General features: G+C 36.6%; 2 protein-coding genes across 4 annotated transcripts in view; one reads left to right on the plus strand and one right to left on the minus strand.

The window, feature by feature from the left end:
• Positions 1-3,031: 3,031 nt before the first annotated feature.
• The window catches only part of LOC141438133 (sphingomyelin phosphodiesterase), a 27,115-nt gene continuing 8,363 nt past the window's right edge, over positions 3,032-21,783 (minus strand). For 2 of the 3 annotated variants that reach the window (XM_074101841.1, XM_074101842.1), the window contains exons 2-12: positions 10,926-11,021; positions 10,116-10,597; positions 9,643-9,874; positions 8,934-9,094; positions 8,133-8,305; positions 6,923-7,117; positions 6,429-6,682; positions 6,219-6,328; positions 5,959-6,143; positions 5,348-5,539; positions 3,032-3,492 (exon numbers count right to left, since the gene is read on the minus strand). In XM_074101841.1, coding sequence (XP_073957942.1) covers positions 3,423-3,492; positions 5,348-5,539; positions 5,959-6,143; positions 6,219-6,328; positions 6,429-6,682; positions 6,923-7,117; positions 8,133-8,305; positions 8,934-9,094; positions 9,643-9,874; positions 10,116-10,597; positions 10,926-10,992 — 2,121 coding nt within the window. In that variant the 5' untranslated portion in view covers positions 10,993-11,021 and the 3' untranslated portion in view covers positions 3,032-3,422. Of the gene's footprint in view, positions 3,493-4,521; positions 4,580-5,347; positions 5,540-5,958; positions 6,144-6,218; positions 6,329-6,428; positions 6,683-6,922; positions 7,118-8,132; positions 8,306-8,933; positions 9,095-9,642; positions 9,875-10,115; positions 10,598-10,925; positions 11,022-21,783 lie in introns of all 3 variants that reach the window. The other variant, XM_074101843.1, reaches the window with a different exon arrangement.
• The window catches only part of LOC141438134 (uncharacterized), a 25,083-nt gene continuing 21,778 nt past the window's right edge, over positions 18,479-21,783 (plus strand). The window contains exon 1 of the mRNA XM_074101850.1: positions 18,479-18,625. The gene's annotated coding sequence lies outside the window, so the exon portion shown is untranslated. The remainder of the gene's footprint in view (positions 18,626-21,783) is intronic.

Here is a 21,783-nt window from a genome sequence, read left to right on the forward strand (position 1 = left end):
AGATCTAAACGGGTGCCAAGTTCAATGATCAGTCCTGAAATTTATTTATAACAATATAAAACATTTTATAACAACTTAAAATATAATTTCTTCTTATAACTTAGGATATTATATTGAAGCGTAAGGTCGGACTTGGCTAGTTCTCATATACGAATTGTTATTAAGTACCTACTAAAACAGTCATGGAAGAGCCCTATGTTCGATGGCTAGTTTCTACCAGCAAGCTAAATTTTCGGAAGAATAAAATAAGAACTTACAGCTTTAGAACTTGCGAAGGCTATAATAATATAATTCGTATATGAAAACTAGCCAAGTCCGACCTTAGGATTTAATATATTATCCTAAATTATGAGAAGAAATAATAATTTAAATTTTTATAAAATATTTTGTATTGTTATAAATAAATTCAGGACTGACCATTGAATTTGGCACCTTGGCACTTGGCACTTCATTTGTCGTAAAGTCAGTATTATAATATTGAACTTGGCTCTCATTTCACGTTTATGTTTTGATGGGATATGCTTACTTTTTGTACAGAAATAATTTAATCTAAAAATTATAATAAAATGACAAAGATTTACTAGTTTCTGATTTATTCCTTAGTATTCACCCAACTACCTATATCTGGATGCCAAATTTGAACTTTATAGGCCATCTGGAACTGGGTTAGAGTTTTGATCTATATGTGAGTCAGTGATAAAAATAACGATTTTTGGATGTTAATATCTATATAACAATTTGAAGTGTGTTTATGAAATTTGGAGCACATATGTATCTCACAAGTCTCAATAAACGAGCCAGGTTTGACATGTTTATGTGAAATAGTTTTTGAGTTATGAGGGGGTCAAAAGTGGCTCCAAATGGTTCGGGTAAATTTACACACGGTGGTGCTCGCCAGTTTTGTTAGCTTGATCTTGGCTTGACACGCTACCGCGTGTCTAGTAAATATATAGGCCGAGATGATGATGAAGTGAAGTGCTAGCGTAATATAAATAAGCTCTGTGCGGTTTCGGCTATGTATGAATGTACTAGTTCGCATACTCAATACCAAAAGCATTGTACTTACCTCAGCCATGCCTCTTGATTTGTTGATAATTATTTTAATTTGCACCTTAGTAATACATTTGGTGATCTTAGTATAACAGTGCACTAGTACTATGGTTTGGAAGCCTTACTCTTTATACACTACTCAAAAGAATATAAGGGCCACTTGAATTTTACCGGTAAAATGAAATCAAAATTATGTTTGTGTTTTTAATTGAATACAATTTTAATTGAACGAAAATTATTATTTGTATTGTGGTTGAATTAACCTGTCCTCTCCCAGAGGCACAAATTTGTGCCCAAATTCCTTTGATCCTGTTATCCTGGGAGATGACAGATTAATAAAACCATTTTTAAACATGAAATATTATATAGAATTATATTTATTAGTACCTATTTTCGTTTCACCAATGAAATTCACGTGGCCCTTATATTCTTTTGAGCAGTATACAATTAACACTAGGATGCAGAACGTAATGTGATCTTTGTGAAATATTGCACTTACTCATGAACAAGACTGTTCTTTTTTAAACATCACTACTTTTAGTTTGAACTCGAATAACTTTAACAACATGACATTTCGTAAATACTTAGGTTTCATTTCTCGTATTTTTAATTGTATGCAAGTATGTTTTGTCTAGAATTTTAATAATTACAATGATAAATACTTATTACTAATGGGATTGTCACAATAATGTCCCACGTCACGTACAAACATAAAAGTATCTAGTCCTAGAACATTATTAAAATAATGTTTGCCAGTTATCGTTTGTAATAGTATTATTCAAGTATCAAATTCTTGAAATCCGATATTACTTGACTTAATTAATAAAGTAGCCATGTTACTAGAAATCTACCTTGGGCTTTGGCTTTTTTGTTTAGGTTTTTAATCCCCGACAAACATTTAATTGAATGTCAATTTGAAGACAAGTCTTCACATACTTTCATTTCATCGACAATTTTATTCATTTCTTCGAACAGTTAATACAAGGAATTTAAACTCACGGTTTTAATTGATAAATTTATGTCATTTCGTGGATGCGTTAATTCATGTAAACTTAGTTCATATTAAATTATTTAAATATTTAATATTCCGTGGACAAGACAACTCGCACAACTAAACGCAATCCGAATATGAAATGAAACAACAATAAATTAATTTTGGTGGAACAGTTTGTTCACAAAAAAAGTATTCGGTGAATTGTTGTCGCTGAAATGATATTCGACGAAAAGTTTGTCGCCAAAGTAATGGACACCCAATATAAACAAGCTTTTTATTACTAAATCCAAGTAATATCGAACAATGTTTTTTTCAATAGTACGTAATGGTATTGACTGGTACATACCTCATTTCTAATTATAATTTTATGTTCGTATTTAGGTTAGTGTGGCGCTCTCTGTATTCAGTGTTCGTTTTTCTGACTTTGCTACTTATTTTTGAGATTGTAAAAAAACATTTTGTCACAAAAGGCGATGAGAATGCCAAATTATTTTAAACCAGTGTGTTATAAATTATTTTCGTCTAAAGACAAATTTGTCAGGCATGGAATATTAATTTAATCTTCGAATTGATAATTTTAATTATTTTGATATGATAATAATTGTACTTTGAGACGCTTCGAAAGCTCTCTAATTCGGCGATATCGATTTTTTAAAGAAATAAAAATGACTCTCATTTATTTCTTTTCCTGTTATAAATACACATCACAATCACCATATCATCATCATCAGCCGGAAGACGTCCACTGCTGAACAAAGGCCTCCCCCTTAGGACGCCACAATGAACGACAACTCGCCAATTGCATCCACCGGTTTTCCGCAACTCACAATGTCGTAAGTCCACTTGGTGGGAGGCCTGCCAACGCTTCGTTTTCCGGTTCGTGGTCGCCACTCGAGAACTTTTCATCCCCAACGGTTATCTGTTCTTCGAGCGATGTATACTTTACCCAAATTTTATAAATTTCTTAATTTCTTAATAATAACGCAGTTACAAGATTTCAAAATATTTTTATTACATTTACAAATTTGTATGTACAATATAAAATAACTTATTACTAAATATTAAATAGGATAACAGGTAGACTATACAAGTTCTGAGATTTATAAGTACAAAAGTAGGTACAATTGATTGGGTTGATCCAGATTGATAAAGATGTTAGTACTCAAGTCGACTTTATTCATTTTATTGAAACACTACCAAAAATGATATCTGATAGACAGAATTAAAACTTAATTTATTTCTTAACCCAAGTACGTAGCAATTTTAGTTTGTTCAGCCACTTGAGTTGCTCTGTAGTAATGTATATTATTGCAGCAGTAACCTACTTATCGTCCGGTGGTGATTGCAACTTGTTTCCAGTGATCTCAGATTCGGGATCTCAGCCTAAACCCATCACGAATTTTGGTATCGAATATGCCACTTGAGGTATTTGCATTATCATTGACATCCTGTAAATGGTTGAAAAGATACGTTAGTTTAAAAAAAGTGGTGAAGTTCTTATTTCGCAAATTATATTGACTACCACACTTAGTTCGCTTAGTGGTAAAGATTAAAAAATCGGCCGAGTGCGAATCGGACTCGTACATGAAGGGGTCCGTATCTCCGTACAATGTTAAAAATTCTATTACAAGCTTTTTTGTTGACTGTACTTTTTGCCTCTGGTTACCATAGTACTCGTCAAGACAAATCAAACGAGTCCAAACAACAACATAGGGTCACTCGCGTTGCCCTTAGGAACTGCCGGCTGCCACCTTGGCCGCTTTACAACGCCTAACAACCGAAAAATGTTGAAAAAAAAAAAAACACGTTTATTTATTTATTTATTGCTTGTATGAATACCTCCTTTAACTTTTAACAGTATTTGTTGTTATATTACGGCTCAAGAGATAGAGCCCTGTAACAGACGCACGAACAGACAGCCAAACAGCGGAGTCTATAGGGTCTCTTGGCACCCTTTGGGTACGAAACCCTAAAAAGAAATCGGTTTCCATTAAGGAATAAATTAGTTACCCAATTGAAATAAGTTTATTTTAAAACAAATACAAGTTTAGTCTTAATTCAATCTGATCACTAAAAGTGAGTGAAAATCGACTTGCAAAATTTGAAGACAACTTACGAATATTGTATGTTAGGTATATAAAAACTTGAAAAAACGTAATAAAAATAGCACTGATAGTCTACAACGAGACAGACTGTCGATTTGCGAGTCAGACTCGCACTTAGCTAATTATTGTAGAAGTAGTGCCACGAGAGTTGAAGAGCATGATTACACACACTGCTACATGAAGAGCTGATTGCATAATAGGAGAATGAATGAAATGAATGAGTATTAATGTCAAAATCCCACTGTCCTTGCATGACATGTTCTTGTGTGCGTGACCTCAATTTTGGTGGCACTACCTATAGGGCGTTACCAGCTTAAGGACTGAAAATATAAAAATCGGCCAAAGTTTGTATAATTGATTATCCGTACCCACCTGCGTTTTCCACAGTATTCTATTATCCACCACCATTTAAACTTGCTGTACACTAGGTCTGTACAAAGAGAAAGACAGCCAAATAATAACATTAATTTAAAAATGTAGTAGGTATCAAAAACAGTTGTTTCAAGTTACTAAACCGCCACCATACCATATTTCTCATTTGAAAAGTGCAGATAAGTGCAAATCTTGTGTCAGGGGATTTAACTGCTTTTGATACTTGCGAATCACAAAGCCATTACTTACTACGTTTTACGACCACAGTTCACTAATATATAAACAAATAACTAATTATACACCGACATTACCTACTACAGATGTAAAGATTTAGAATTAGCTTTTTTATTGCGAAAAACAAAGAAAAAGATATAAGTAGGTTTTTGTTTTGACCCATGCCTACTTATATGTATATTATTGACCCACGGCCGTAAAAACATATTCAGGTGATAATCAGGCAAGTGAGTTGCAATCATGCCAGCGGGGTATACATACAATGATGTCATGTAACTTTTTTACCTTTATGTACACTAAATTTCATTCCATTAATTGCAATAGGTAAGTAGGTATTTACAAACTGTCCAAAATCACCTTAATTAAGTTTTCTAAAGCGCTGAAACTGAAAATATAAGCTTTAAAATATTTACATAATACTCTAGATTCAAAATCCTGTGCTGATTTTATTCGGCTGCTGTCCCTGCTAAGTTATCTAGGCACTTGAGATACAAAATAAAATGTCAAAACGGAAATATTTTACAAAAGGAATGGCATAAGCGTTAGTCACGATAAAAATTGGGGGCCATATCCTCTGTCAGTTAATACTCACGAGACTGAGAGTCCGTTATAGAACCAGGCGCGCCACGTTTGCGGCGCGGGCGCAGAGCCGTCGATGCGCGCCTCTATGTGCCCGCACAAAGCGCGCCGGTCGTGGGAGCGTCCGGAACGCGCGTCGCATACCAACCGCTTGCGACACTCGCCGTCGCACATGCCACGACGAGGACTATTCTTCCAATAATGCCTGGGAACAGTTCATACATATCGAATTAATTACTCACAGTGGGCAATAATAAAAGTCACAGTTGAACGAGTTCAAAAGTCGTTAGTGCCCGGATTACTAAACTATCTTAATGTTATAATGGGTCTAGCATGGCTTTTCTGACAAATGGGCAGAAATTTCTAAAATGTACGCTGTGTCTGTTTTTGTCATTGCTTTCAAGATATTAATATACAATCAATACAATAGTTTAAGTATTCTAAGTTTAAGACATGCTTGTGGTTGAAATTGGCAATGAGAGCTGCCCATCTATAGATATCAAGTAGTAAAACTACCTTATTATATTAAATTACTAATTTAGGGATTTCACAACGTTCTGTCCCGGCTTTGCTTACTGGCATCGTCTAACCCGGGCATTCAAAGTAACATGGTAATATTATTACTTGTGGTATAAATTAAAGAGGTCTTCCTTAGCTGTCATGTCGTCAATAAACTTGTCCCAGTCCTGCGGCCGCAAGGCTGTCATCGTGTACGCAGACCGCGCCGAGTACAGCTTGTACCATATCGGATAACCGAACAAATTGGCCTCCTTCAAATTCATGATCCATGTCTCGTGGTCCACCACTAGCTGAGGACGTACAAAATGTTTAATATTCCAATCAGTATACCGTTCGATGAATGAAATGTCAATTTACAAACATACCCGGGTGCTCGCTTCATGATCACCATCTACATAGTATATTCGGTATCCAAGATTCAAGTCGTAGTAAGGTGATACGGACGGACCTACGTAGGCTATACTTGTTGCTCTACCTGTTAACGAACAGAATGTATAAATGAATAATAATTTACACAAGAGGAATCGTACCACTGCCAATAGGTAATATAAAAATGACATTCTATGTATATTTACCAAGATCGTTGGTATCATAAAATACTTCGAATTCATCGAAATGAGTGTGGCCGAAAAATTGTGCAGTTATAGTAGACTCATAACGGTTGATAATAGCGTAGTAGTTTCTGCTCCAAACTTTCAAGCAGTCAGAGTGGCCGGGCGGGATGTGACCAATAATGTGGACCTTTTCCCCGCTGAACTCAGCAGATTGCAACTCGTAAATAAGCCATTGAAGCTCTGTCGCGGGGTCTGTGCTGTTTAGTAACAGCCACCTACAAACAACGAAAGGATTTAATTGTACGGCACTCTAGGTGCATATGTAGAGCTCAAAATCTGAGAACACGTGTTCAGATACTTTTATTTTTCCACTCCAATATATAGGTATTGTTCAGTGCTGAAGGCTCTCGTACCTTGCTGGAGAAAAGAGTAACGAAGTTAAGTATGTTTCAAGTATTTATCTACCTGTACTCATTGTACTTTGTTTCGAGTGCTTATTTCTTAATAATACACACCAGTTCTTGTTATTGCAGTAGTTCATATTCAGCGAGATGATGCGAAAACCTGGACGCACGAGCACTGAGTAGAAGGCGCCGCGCCGCACCGTGTGCGAAACGCCCGCTGGCAACCAGCGACGCCACTGTGCGTCAAGCTCGTCGTACAGCCAGGCTATGTTGGACTCTGGCGACGAGATGTACGGCGGAGGAAAACTGAAAATAGTACATCGAAAAGGTAGGTACAATTGAGGTAGGTTCTTTAGGTACGGTGCGAACGTGGCAAAAAAGAACTAACGCGGCTATCTTGCAAAATTTTACTTTTTACCGTTCTCCGTGAATGTCGCTATTTGAATCTTTAGTTAATGGTTTCTAGTTTATATTTTAAAATGAAAGCACTATTAATAAAACGTTCATTACGATCTTTGCCTCACAATAAGCTCTTTGATTTAGAAGAAGAATTTAGATGTGGAAACTGCAAGCATTCAGCTTTTTTTTTACAAAAGTAACTGGTGGAAGACTTGGTCTTCATTTATCTACTTAATTCATAAAATCTTACCGCTAAGTGATCTTGATTTCCATTGATTATCATTGTTATCAAAAGTATACCCTGATATACCAGATCGCATCCGAATATAAGTTTTTCACTCGAATTAAGTTCATGTAAACCGCTTTTTGTTGGGATTTAGACCAGTGTTAGCACTGGTTGGGTAATTAATTACGTCACCATACTTAAGTATGAATTAAATAAATTAAACTAATTGTTATGTTTTAATAATGACGATCACGTGGATTGCCTTACTTGATTAAATCGACCTCGAACTAGATTACTACAACAACAATGGAACTAACAAAAAAACCTTTTACCTATTGATAAATCTAATATATAAAATTATCGAGTCAAAAATGTTTGTGACCAAACTCCTTCGTAACGGCTTGACCGATTTTTATGATTTTTTTGTGTATATTCGGTAGGTCTGAGAATAGGATGTAAACTATTTTTCATACTACTACGCGGACGGAGTCGCGGGCAACAGCTAGTAAATAAATAAATTTCATCGGACACTTGAAATCAATTGACCTAGTCCCAAAGTAAGCAAAGCTTCTAGTTAATTTAGCAAATTCTAACACTACATCGGAAATCTGATAGTAAAACGAACAAAGTTCCGCCCTTGTTTAATACATGGTATTAAATCTCGGAGGATGAGGACAGGATAATATGTAATCCTACCTGTTTACGGGTGAAGACTCATGGTTCCCCAGTGCAGGAAAGATGGGAACACCTGGAAACATGTCAGACATCTGTGCCACAGTTTCCTGCAACACTTTGAGATTCTCTTCCTTTGTTTGATTCCATACGTCGTGAGGGGGCAAGTCGCCGGTCCACAAAATGTAGTCGATGTCCTGCAAAAGACATGCGAAATATTACATAAATTTTCACGAATTTGCTTGCTGTTTATTGTTCTAGCACTAACGAACGTTTGTTATGGATGTACGAAAAATCAAGATTCATTGTTATAGATTTAGATACAAGTTTTTACTACCTATATTGCAAGTAGGTACCTAGCAGGTGTATTCTGCATTTATGTATGTATCTAACAAAAGTTGAATATTTCTGCAAATTTAATTTACGTGCAAGTATTACTTCAAGTAACTCCTTAATTTTTTTTCTTATCGATCATGATTACATCGTTAGCAGTTTTTGTACCTAATATTTTTCTAATTTTTATTATTATGGTTGAGGGTATTATCATTTAATATGAAATTAATACTTCAAAGCGAATAATTAATACCTATAGTTGGTATGGTTTTGACCGAAAGCAACGACCGGCGTCCTCTATATGCGTTATTAACTTGTTTATAAACATGAATTAGGTACATATAGAAACTAGAACATTATGGCGGGCGGATGCAATGAAAATTCATACAATAACATAATTATATTGTTATACGTACGACCCTACGTCACTTTAGCTCGCAGCTATAGCGTTTCCTTTATATATCATATATGATTACTTTTTTGTGAACATACGGTATGTGTATCAGCGATATGCTTCAACATGTGATCGATGGTCCTTTTCGGAGTGTCACACTTGCGGTAGTCTCCCCAACGGCCGGCGCCGCCGCCGGGCGTCGTCGCGGGCCCGTTCGACGCCCTACAGCACAAGGGTTCGTTGCACTCCGCGTTGGCACCTGCATAAAGCAGAAGGAATTTCGTAAACAGAACACAAAGATGTATGTAGTAGAAAGAAAACTGCTGCGCTGATGACCTATGTAGTAAAGTGTAATTACTGTTACCCCTCATTTCATTTCTACTCTTTCTTGTCGTAAATTAGACTGATGAAAATCGCTGAAGTTTAATTAAATCAGATCCTCGTATTACGAGGCTCTTAATGCCAACAATATGTGGCGTCGGTTGTACCAACATATTCGTTGCCTGCCTTTGGCCTCCTTTATATAGCCAAATATGGATCAGGCCTCAATTTTATTGAATAATGTATGCTTGTCCTGTCTCGACGGACTCGATAGCTTTATTTAAATACGTACTATCAGCTTCGGCGTTTGCCTACTAACGAAGGAATTTGACTGTACAATATTTTCAAAAAGAACGCTTGCACTTGGTGGGTCAATGACACTTTATATATTCTGTCTAATGAAGAGATTTTTAAGTATCAAGCAATGCTTTCTCCAGCCCCCTTTCCTTCTCCATTAGGTACTTAACTGAATTACTTTTGACTTACCTTCTGCGTAGTATGGATCGAAGTGCGTATCAGAGATTTGAAGGACTTTGAACGTAGGCGCCTTCTCTAATGGTGCTTCAAGCAATCTCACGGCTGGTTTAGGCACCGGCGGGAAAGCCACCTCCCATTCGTGATAAGGATTATACACATCGCCGCACGCATCACCTATGACGAAGCTGCATATCTCGTCGGGACCTATGGTTATACGCTTCAGTACGTATACTACTTCACTCTGAAAGCAGTGACAGTAAAAGTGTCAGTCATACTGGTCATATTTAATTCTGTTACCCATCACTAGTCAAGAAAGAAACGTGCAGCAGTCTAATGGTATGTTAACCAAGTTATCCGGTTGACGTTTATTACGTCCCTCTATTATTGTTGTTTATGTGGTTAGGTGGGTAGTTATTTGAGGTTTCTAAATAGGTTTTATAGACAATTAAGTATGTTTGGGTACATAATAGACATAATCTTACCCCAAAGAGTCTTGTTATGCCCTCACAAACTCTCGCAGACTGTATTTTCAAGGAGACGCAAAACTGATAAATCATTTTATTGATCTCTTCTTTGCTTTTGCCAAGCCGTATGTAGTGCTGGAGCAGCCCAGCGCCTGCCTTACACGCTGTACATGATACTTTAGACATCACAGAGTGCTCTACTTCATAGTAAACTTGCTTAAGATTTAGGAGTTTCAGGGCTTTTTCTACAAACAGTGGCAAGTTTGAGCTTTTATCGTTGTCCCATAGCAGGCGAGAGTAATTTCGCTTTAGGGCCGCCATGTGAGCGATCAGTTCCGTTTCGTTAGCCGTAGGAGGCAGTTTGTGGCTGAAGTTCGAGGGCATGAAGAACAGCTCTTGGTTGCGGGGTTCTGTGGTCCAATTCCAGTTGTCCATGGGTGGCGACCATCTTATAACAGGATTTTTGTTCCAATTTCTTTGGTCGAGAAATATTGGGTTACCTGTAAGATGAACAAAGTTATATCTGTAGGTATTTCGCATATTTCTTCATTTCTTTCGTGACAGTCAGTCAGGCTGTAGGTACGTAATGCTGTTATTGTCATTAAGTCTAAACATGCTAATTGATGACTACGTAAGATTTCTTAATGAACCGTTCCATTCAATAGTAATTTATCCTGAGCTTGTACGTTACTTGGATGCCATTCTAGGATGTACTACGGCATCTACGTGAACAAAAGCACTACTAAGTACGAGCTACGTGGTCAATATTTTAAAATTGTTACATATATATGTAATTGCATTTAAATTATAGTACTTATATATAATTACCTGATAGAAAAGTAGTAAAGGTAAACGTAATTATCGTCAGCGGGAGCCATGATATTCTGATAATCATAACTGAAGAATGATGAAGGAAGTAATTATCTGAAACAAAGTAAAACGATATTTTTAATATTCCTCATTTTTTTTTATTTCTTATCCATAGAGCATACGAGTACAAACGGTCGCTTACTTTATTTTATTGCGAATTCTTCGTGACACTAACCATGACTCCTTCTGTCTTTAAAGTGTTGGGGTCTAGATAATGACCCAGCACGCCAGTTTAAAAAGTAGGCAGACAAACAGGTTTCAGACTCCAAAAGTTTCAATCAACGTTTTTACGCGACTGTATTCACGGGTAACTTTCTTCCCGCGCCTGCCGTGAAAGTCGTAAAAAATCTCTACAATATTTTTGTTGAACGAGTAATTGACGTAATCGTAAATTAATTTCTGTAATAAATTGTATTTTATGAATAACTCCATAAAGACTTCGTTCAACGAAATAGTCATGCACGATAATAGTTTCTGTATAAAAATAATTCGGTTGTAAAAGTTTAATGTAGGTAACTTTCGGAAAATGCAGTGAAAGTGGGACAACGGACGATCTACGACCTATTAAACGAGGCTTTACATAATTCAAAGCAATCATTGTTATGCGCAATAAAATTTGAAGATTAACTTTAACTACTTGTTACTCTGGGATACATTGACCACTATTTCCTGTTAACCTTCCATGGATTGTCTTATTGTAGATATTTATAGTGAGTAATCGTCGTTCACCAGTTGATGCCTTTATGTAATGTATGTATGTCACAACAACATCATTGACTGTTGCACCCGCCCCGCTTACCTTGGTGCCCATAGTACATTTTACTATAAAATAACTTGTGTTATACTTATTTCAATAACAGACGACAATGTAACTCTTGTATTTCTTCATTAACTTACAATCAGCGCAGCGTAGTCAAACTGGTACCGAATAAGTAGATCTCTAATTATCTATATCAAAAGACAGACTCAAACACAGATTTAACGATAACTTTTTGCGAAGAATCTCTCCAGTTTAGAAACTTTGTGCATTTATTTTTATTTTATGCCTACTTGTTGACAAACTGAATTTATGACTGATTTTTCTGTATTGCATACACGAGTATATATATATTTTTAGGATAATGAAGCAGTTTCTGTCCACTCTATATAATATATATACTTAGGTAAAAATATTTTTTCAGTTGTACATTTTCAAAAAAAATAAAAAAAATTGAGGAAAAATCTACTTTTATTTCGAACTAGAAGTTCTTAAATTCAAATGAGTTAAAAAAGATTCAGAATAATTTATTTGCCATACGTACCTACCTACACAAGTATACATGCAAATATTATGTAAAATATGAAGTTTGTTAAAATATTATCAAGTGAAATATGTAAAAGAAACAATAATGCAAACTTTCAACATTAAGTACCTACCTGAATTATCTACCCAAACTGAAACGTACCTACTGTACTGCCCTCTTAAGGCAAAAGGCAGTACTTAGAAAAAACACTTCGAGTTAATATGACGATGATATGGTACAAATAAGGGCCGCCATACACGGACTGCTCTCGCAGTAACCCAGTGATCAACATACACGGACCGCTCTTGCAGTCTTAGACAGCTTGACCGCATGATGAAATTACACCGCGCAGCCAACCGCCCGAAGCAGTTGCAACTGCTTTAGCGGTTCGTGTATTGCGAATTACAATTTTGTATGGAAACTGCTGATCACCCAACGGCGACCGCTTGAAGCTGTTGGCACTGGCTGCTTAATGTATGGCGGCCCTAACTTCTAACTTTTTGAGATACCCCCTTTTGCCTTAAGAGGGCAGAATACATTAATCTCAACTGACTTTTCATTGATTGTAAATCTAAATCAAATTGATTGTTAGTATTGCGGGAGACCACCTATAACGTTTGAATATCTCGCAACACTTCATTTGGGAAGAAAAAGCAGAAAACAATGCGTTTCGCGGCATGTGTGAGTCAGCGGGTTTTACAGAGCACCGTATGCGGACGTGGAGGTCGCCACTTTCTCCGCGCTTCATTGACTCGCTGCAAAGAAAGTGAGCATGTATTGCACATTCGCACACGCTGACTCTGCTTGTTGACACTAACGTGATGCGAAAATAACCCAATACAATGGCATATCATAAGTAATTTATTGAATTAGGCGTTACTTTGCGGAGATCCATTTCAATAACTATAAAAAAAAATTAACCGACTACAAAAAACCATGAAAATAATTTTCTACCAGTCTGAAGTCGGCGCCTAAGCACCGAGCCAGCAGGTTTGGACCTATAGTCGTCTGCCTCACCTACGCACTAAGTACCTATATATTGGGCTTCACACACTCCTGCTGGCTCGTGCTTAGGCACCGACTTCAGACTGGTAGAAAAATATTTTCATGGTTTTTTGTAGTCGGTTTAATTTTTTTAATAAAAAAATTCACTCTTTTTATTGTAAATAATCTAGGATACAGTAGTTTAATGTCAACTTTTTTTTTGAGGAGAAAATAAAGTTACGCATTCCGCCCGGCCGGGGCACGGGACGGGTATGTGGGACTCCTGGAGCAGAAGGCCCCGGCCTACCTACTAAAAAACTCCCCGGAATTTCCGCTTCGCCGCATAGCGGCAGGGCCACAGGAACGCTTGTGGCTTACTTTTGCGACAGTTGAATGTCAACTGCTCGTCACCTTTTACGAGAGATTGCTTTTCCGATGCAGAGACGTTCATTATTGAGGAGTCCTGGTGCTTCACCACGGGTTCCATTTCACCATATGCATTACGAGGAGCATAAATTGCTTAGAAATTGCTAAAGTAATTGAAATTCAACCCGTGATATACTTGTTATTGAGTAGTAACTCCGATGGTCAACTGTGGTCTTCATCATCAGTTCCACTTCACCAAATGATGATTTTCAAGAACAGATGCACGAGTTACTACTAAATATATCCAATTTAACATAGATGTCCCTACAATATTTGAAGAGTTCCCTCGATTTCCTTAAGATGCAATCATCAGATCCGGATTGCTTGGCATGCTTGGTGCTTACGGGACCTAATTGAAAGCATTCCTGTACGAACCCAAATTCTTTTTTTTCAAATGGGTTTATCAATGACGGAGTTCTGAGGTAATAAACTTAAAAAAATACAACCGATTTGATAACCTCTTCCTTTTTTGAAGTCGGTTAAAAAGAACTTCTTTTCTCATACCCGCGACCTTATAATAGCTACGTTTATGCAAGATATGCGTGTTCATGCAGTTCCTCCACCTCCACACTGTACCTAAGAACACCCACAAATATCACAAACCCATCTATCACCACCACCAAACTATACTGACGCGTTTCGAACTCAAACAGAGCTCATCTTCAGAGCAACAACCTTAACATGCTAGTACTATTATATATTCTGTGACCATGCTACCAGATGTTATATCATAAGTGTTACATGTTTAAGAGCCTTTCCTTTATGTAAAACCCTCCGAGGTAGGTTATTTCCCAGGTCTTTTGCCAGTTTGGTATAAAATTATCGTAGTCCACTCCACCCGAAACTCTTATCTACATGAACACTGTCGCAATTAAGTGAAAATGGTTATTACCAAAATCATAAAGCGTCTAACAAAAAATATATAACAAAAAACAACCTACCTTCAAAATTACATATATGACATTCGATAGACAGATACCAAGTTGAACAGGACGGAATTATAAGGGTTCCGTTTTTGCCATTTGCCACCGAAAACCTAATTTGTTAACTCAATGTAGACTATCGCGGTCATTTCATTACTAATTTCATTTTTCATTCAATTTTTTTAAATATTTTTTCGAGATACGCGGAATAAAACCCGAATTTAAATCGTATAAAACTAATTTGTTAACTTTAGAAAAAATTGCCTTTAAAACCCTAGGGTCACCGGAGGACCCCCACCTCCTAATTATCGGTCGTGTTATGGATGGGGTACTGTAGTAGATTATTTCAGGTTGGTTAGTTGATATTATGTATGTCAATGAGTTTTAAAAGCCCCTAGGTTATTAAATCACCCGTATAATTTCTCATCCACAACGTTCACATTTGATAAATTACTTAACTGTAAAGAAACGAGATTTAGGGTCTGTTTCACCACTTGGCGACTAACTTTAAGTGTCAGATAAAAGTAGTGCCGTCTTTGTTTATTCGGACAAAACAAACAGGGACGGCATCGCTGATATCCGTCACTTAAAGTTATTTGACAAGTGGTGAAACAGGCACTTAATAATTGGGGACTTCATACCCAAAATTGCTTTTTAGTATTGACTATCTTTTACATAATACAAAAAACTGGGAGTATAGGTAATAAAGTGTAAAGGTAACAACGATATTTAGTACAATCCCCATCTTAAATACATCGGAGCTGTCTTGGTGTTCACAAACATCAAAACACTCACGGGTGCAGATATTGACCGGTTAACATATACGCCGCAACACAATTTTTTTTTCGACTGGATGGCAAACGAGCAAGTGGGTCTCCTGATGGTAAGAGATCACCACCGCCCATAAACATCTGCAACAGCAAGGGGTATTACAGATGCGTTGCCAACCTAGAGGCCAAGTGCCAGTAATTTCACCGACTGTCTTACTCTCCACGCCGAAACACAACAGTTCAAGCACTGCTGCTTCACGGCAGGATTAGCGAGCAAGACGCTGCAATGTAAGAAGAATCAGGCGGGTAAGCTCTGCGGGGGCTTTGCAAAAATATTGACCATAATTCAAATAAATACTCAAGATGTAGGTACTGTAAGTTTGCGGCAAATATTTAATTTTCGAATAGGGTTCTGTCGCAAAAAAAGTTTAAGAACTGCCGCACTAGGCTATCCGATTGTCGTTAGTCGACTTAACAGAATTGTTCGTTTATTTTAGTAAGATAAAGCTTAAATTACTTCTGAAATTAAACGATATTTATATCTCAGAGTCAGAATAACCCACGCAAACAAAACGCTCTTGTATTGTAGCTATCATGAGTAGGTTTGTAGGTAGGTAGTTGAGTATGTCTATTAACTTCATATTAGGGTTAAACATTTAGCTTAAGACCTTAGTCGGGTTTCTATAGTAAGTCGGCCCATACATCAAACGGGCTTGTTTTTTTTTGTGAGTAGGTACCTCTTATAGTGAAGAATATTTATTATGCTGAGTATGAACATCCTACTTGTGACAGTTTTTGACTTTTTTTTTAAGATTTCTTTTTTTTTTGGATGTATTCAATCGATTTGTTTCAAATTTTGAAATGATGTTCTTTATATAGATTTGCATCGCCACACAAAAAACGAATACAAGTTATCATATAAAAAAAAAGAAAATACCAAATATTAAAAGACACATTTTTTATGTGGTTGTGAAGTAGTAACACCTCTAGATTTTTTTCTCAGAATATACCATATATTGGCCTACTACTTGCCTAAATATTAAAATTCCTATCAAAAATCAGCAATATGTGTGGCCAAGTTCTGTAATCAATCGGTGTGTTTCAGTATACAAACTGTTGTTGTTATAAGTTATCATTAGCATTATACTGAAAAATACGACAAACTTATTAGAAAACTCAATCATAATAGAGGAGTTTATACATCCATACGACATCGAAAAACACCGTTTGAATACACATGTGAAGGAGTTGTATCGATCAAATTTTATTCGGCTGTGCGTTGCAGGAGTCAGTTTTATCTAGTATAATAATGCATGTCGAACTTGAAGTTTTTAATATTAATACTGAGCGACATAGAGACACATTAAAACGAAAATATAAACCACTTTTCTTCCCTATCCTGTGGCAATTTCGATCTCCTCTTTAGAACCCGACGGTTAAGCTTGTGGAGTGGTGGGGGGGGGGGGGGATACTTGCCTCTAACGAAATTTAGCACTATAAAGCCTAATACTTCGCAAACGGATCCCTAAACCGAAAAATGTACTGCGCTTAGACTTTAGACGACAAAAAAAAACACTACGTGTAATTTTTTCCAAAATTTTATTTTACCTTGTTAGACTGTTTACTTTGTTGGCGTCGTTAACATACTATGTATATAGCAGCTTGCAAAATTACACGTTTCTAGCACTAACAGTCTAAGCTAACTGTAAAAACTGTCACACTAATTTCATGGATTCCCGCATTCATGTGCCAAAAACAATGAGGTAATGACATAATTCCTTCACTTTTTCTGCAGTTGCTATCGGAGGCGGTAGAGTATCGGAGGAGGAGCAAAATATTGAGTTTCTAGCCGGATTCTTCTCAACAGAGATTATTCCGAGCAGGTTGTAGATTTTTCCACATTCGTAATTGCTAATAATAGCGTAAATTGAATAAATGTCTATATTTTGACTTTAGGTAACTTCGCCTTTATGTGAATTTGCTTCGTTAATATTGAATTGAAATTTACGCCTCAGCTGGTGGTTGAACGGGAAAGTGGATTCTTAATATAAAACGTGCTTTTTGAAAACGGCTCAAATGGATCTCTAAGTCAATTCAAGTCAAAGAAAGAAACAGACACGAAAAGCTTAAAAGCATTTCTTGCATAAATTACCTAGATAAACGTATTATTGATACTTAACATAAAATTTGATTTTCGGCTGATTTCAATAAATCGTGCGTTATCAACCTATGGCTAAGATGAAATTTCTCTTGTTCCCTTAACTACCCCGGCTGTTTAACTCTCTACACCAGACCAGAACACAAGCACTGCTGCTTAGCTGCGGGTTAGCCAAGCAATATAGTGGTACTGAACGAACCGGATGGAACTTGCCCAGGGTTATAGCACCCAAAATATGTTAAGTTATGGGCTGGTATGGTATAATGTACTTGCATAATAAAATCTGAAATAATGCTGTAAAAATACGTTTACCGGTTATATTTACGACTACAATGCTGGCGATGTGACGCGCTCACGCAAGATGCAAGTTTCGCCCGAGTCAAGGACTATCTCTCCAATCTGCATACATAAGCAACTTTCTTTGTTGAATACGCTTATGTTTGATCAGAATATCTCGACCAAAAATGTGTAGAAAAATCGTTACTTACATGATTCTGTGCTACGTCATAGGTTAATCAAAAAAGAAACTTAAGAATGAAATTTTAATTTTAAAATATTATTCGGATGATCGCGCGAAAATGTTGAGAGATTTTTTTTTAGAGAAGGTTTTTTGTTGAAATTACGGAATAGAATAGAGAAGTATAAAGTAGTAAAATCAAAACAGGGTTACATTTTTAAAATGACAAGTCATGGTTATAGTCCTGGGGTAGAGCAAGGGGAGTCAACATTGTTTTGAGTTTGATTCGAGGATTGCATTTCTGTCGCTCGCTGGTGTTTTCTGGGCAGGAAGAAGCGTGAAAGCTTATTTATTTGTGTCGGTTCCTACGTCGTTAAGGCTTGTTGTTGTTTTTATTGTTTTAGTCTTATCTTATTACTGTAAGGTGGTGGTACTGATGGAACTAAAATAAATCTTTCTTTCTTTCGTTCTTATGCCACTTGTTCTTTCTGTCTATCTAGGTACATAATAAATTATAACCGATGTCTCTTGTTCTAGCAAAACTGGTCTAGGTTCTAAACACCTATTGCGGTCGGTGCGGAGAGAGGTAGCCGCCGCAACTATACCGGATGGAAAAAAACTACGTGGCGTATGTTGAGCACGTAATTGCACGTTTAGGTAAGATAAATATCACTATATTCATGTAATGATTATGTGTAGGCACGTTATAATAAATATTCAAATAAACGTAATTAATTACTAATCATTCCAAGGCTCATACTTTTGACTATTATAGAGGTAGGTAAGGTATGCCATAATATTTTCTCAATAATCTGTTTTCTACCTTGTGCAGTGCGCAGTTTTCTTATTATTGCCAGTAAAAAACTTTTACTAAAATTAATTCTAATAAAGGCTTTTAGGGTGAGTGATAATATCGCTAGGTACATTGTCCGTCACAGCGTTGCATCCCAACCAACAACCGTTATAGATGAACAGCTGAAATTTATACATAATGTAATTTATATGGCAGCTATAAATAACCTCCTTTTTTAAGTCAGTTATAAATAAATATAATAATTAAAAAAAAACCAAATGTAAGCCAACCAACTAATATAAAATTACCTCACACCGCGACCTTTCAGTCCAAAAAATGACTCTGCGTACACTTGATTTTTATAGGTTTATTAAGCCTATAAATCTATACGGAACCCTCGGTGCGTTACTCCTACTCGCACTTGGCTGGATTTTTATGACTCATGGTTAATTACATTATTAGACGTTACATGTCTGAAAAGATTGATGAATGTAGAGGAGGCGAGAGTTGTAGGTATGCCAAGAGGCGTGATTTTATGTTAACATACATACATACATATGTATATATGTTACATAGCTGCCTATGTATATATGTTATATAGTATAGTTTGATACGCACTGAACTAACCGACTGCGGGATTTTATGCAAGAATCACCCAAATTATTAACCCTGCCGTCAAGTAACAGCACTTACTTGCACTGTTGTGTTTCGGTGCGGAGAGTAAGACTTCCAGGGAAATTATTTTCACATTCTGATGTGCCTGAATAAAATCATGTAGGCCTCTAGGCTGGCAATGAATTGGCATACCCTTAGGTGTTGCGGGTGTCTATGGGTGGCGGTGCTTGCTTGCCAAAAGTAAAACCACTCCAAAAAATAAAAAAATCAAAATGGAAACGACTACGAAACCCTTGAAAATATTTTTCTAGGTAGGTACCTACTAGCTCGAAGTTGGTGCCTACTGCCTCAGCACGAGCCAGCAGGAGTGGAACAATAGTCGTCTACCTCACCTACATACTATGGGTTTCAATCCCTCCTGCTGGGTCGTGCTGAGTCACCGACCTCATGCTAGTAGGTACCTACCTAGAAAAATATTTTCAAGGGTTTTTGTAGTCGGTTCCAATTTTTGGTATTTTTTTAATTTTTTTGGAGTCGGTTTTACTTTTTTGTTAAAAGATTTCTTTATTTCTCAGTTTAGTGATTTGTAGCCAAAGTACATCTCACAACGATTCTATTAAGCCCAAACACGGCTTAGTTACGTTGTTTTCTAACAGAGTTTCGTTGCCTACCTTCCGGCTTCAGCATCAGATCAGTTCGAAATAATCATTAACTTAAAGGTTATTCTTAGTCGTTTATCTAGGTTTATTAATCACGATCGTTTATAGACGCCCGAGCATTACTTAGCTTGGACGAGTTCCATTAAGATTGTTTTTTTGGAATCTTTTCGTATTTTTTATTTCAATTCCAAATTTTTACTTTTACCGTCATCCCGTAAAACCTAAATTGAAAATACAAACTGAAATATAGATGCACAGAAAAACCAGAAAAATAAGACCAGCACTGAGAATCGAACCCAGGTCCTCGGTATTCCGTACCGCGTGCTATACCGCTACACCACTGCTGGTCAACGGTACAGACACGAATTTCCCCTATGCACCACATATCTCAGCTTGTTTGTTTCTTATTTATCCACTTAAGCAGTCATAGTAGCATAGTTAAGCATAGTATAGTTAAGCAGTCGTAGTTCCATTGGTCATCTACGGTCTTCTTCATCAGGCCCAGTTTACTAAATGATACTTTCTGAATTATAATGCTTATCTTAATGCTAAAAAGGCCAAAATCGCCTAAGCGTGCCTATAATTTTTGAGGTTTGCCCTCGATTTTCCTAGGATCCCATCATCAGATCTTGACTTGGTGACAATCGGACCACCTCAGAAGTGTATTCTTTTGAATAAAAAAAGAATTTTGTAAATCGGTTCACAATTGACTGAGTAATCGGTGAACATATATATATAAAAAAATACAAACATTGGAACATAGAACCTCCTTTTTTGAAGTCGATTCAAAAAACGAAAATTATTTTGCAAACTTTATTTAATTTGCAACGATCGTATGTAAGTTGTGGTTCGAAATTTACCTACTGTAGTTAGATAATTTAAGTTAGCACAAGAACTTCCTATCGCGAGAGCTTTAATCCATATCCATTCCGTACCTACTGATACTATCAAAGTAAAAGTCATTTGGTATACTTAGAGATAGCCTGAGTTTCGGGAAAGGACATAGGATAGCCTTCCCGGAAAATTACATAGTTGCCGCGGGATGACGATAAACGAATTCTTCACAGACAGTCGTAGGCTACAGCAAGTATGTTATACGTTTAGCTACTAATTTCGCGTTACTATTTCGTTATCGTAACATAAGATGTAGAAAGTTGTGCCTACGGCAACGCGTTATGAATCTTATGAAACTATTATAAAATATGCAAGACATCATGATTATGTACACTTAAGGTCTATTGATATTAATTAATATAAGAGCAACTAAAGTGTAACAAAAGGTAAATGAACACACCATTCATATTGGTAGGTATTATTGATCGGTAGCACAAGTAATGTATCCTATGATATATTTGGATCACTACCTGTTATGCTATAGATTCTTTAAATAAGAATGTTTGCTTTAAGTAACGGTTTTAATTTTAAAACATTTTTTGGATTGTCGGATGGGTTTTGAGCCCACACCTGGTGGCTTTGGCTTTACGGGGCAGATGTGTTAGTCAGCAGCAGAAGTTGATGAGCAGTTGCGGTACTCAAAATTATTTTAACACTCTTATTAACTTGGCAGTAGAGTCGTGTGTGATTAATTTCAGCACCGTAACCGCTCATCCACTTCTGCTGCTGACTGTACCTACGTTACGTAAAGCCATTTATTAATTAAGTTGTACCAAATATTTCATAGGTTCCTGGTTTTGGAACGCGGATTGTAGAGTTAAGTGCCTATAAGTATCAGAAATTTAATAATATAT

Source organism: Choristoneura fumiferana, chromosome 18, assembly GCF_025370935.1.
Source record: "Choristoneura fumiferana chromosome 18, NRCan_CFum_1, whole genome shotgun sequence".
Lineage (NCBI taxonomy): Eukaryota > Metazoa > Arthropoda > Insecta > Lepidoptera > Tortricidae > Choristoneura > Choristoneura fumiferana.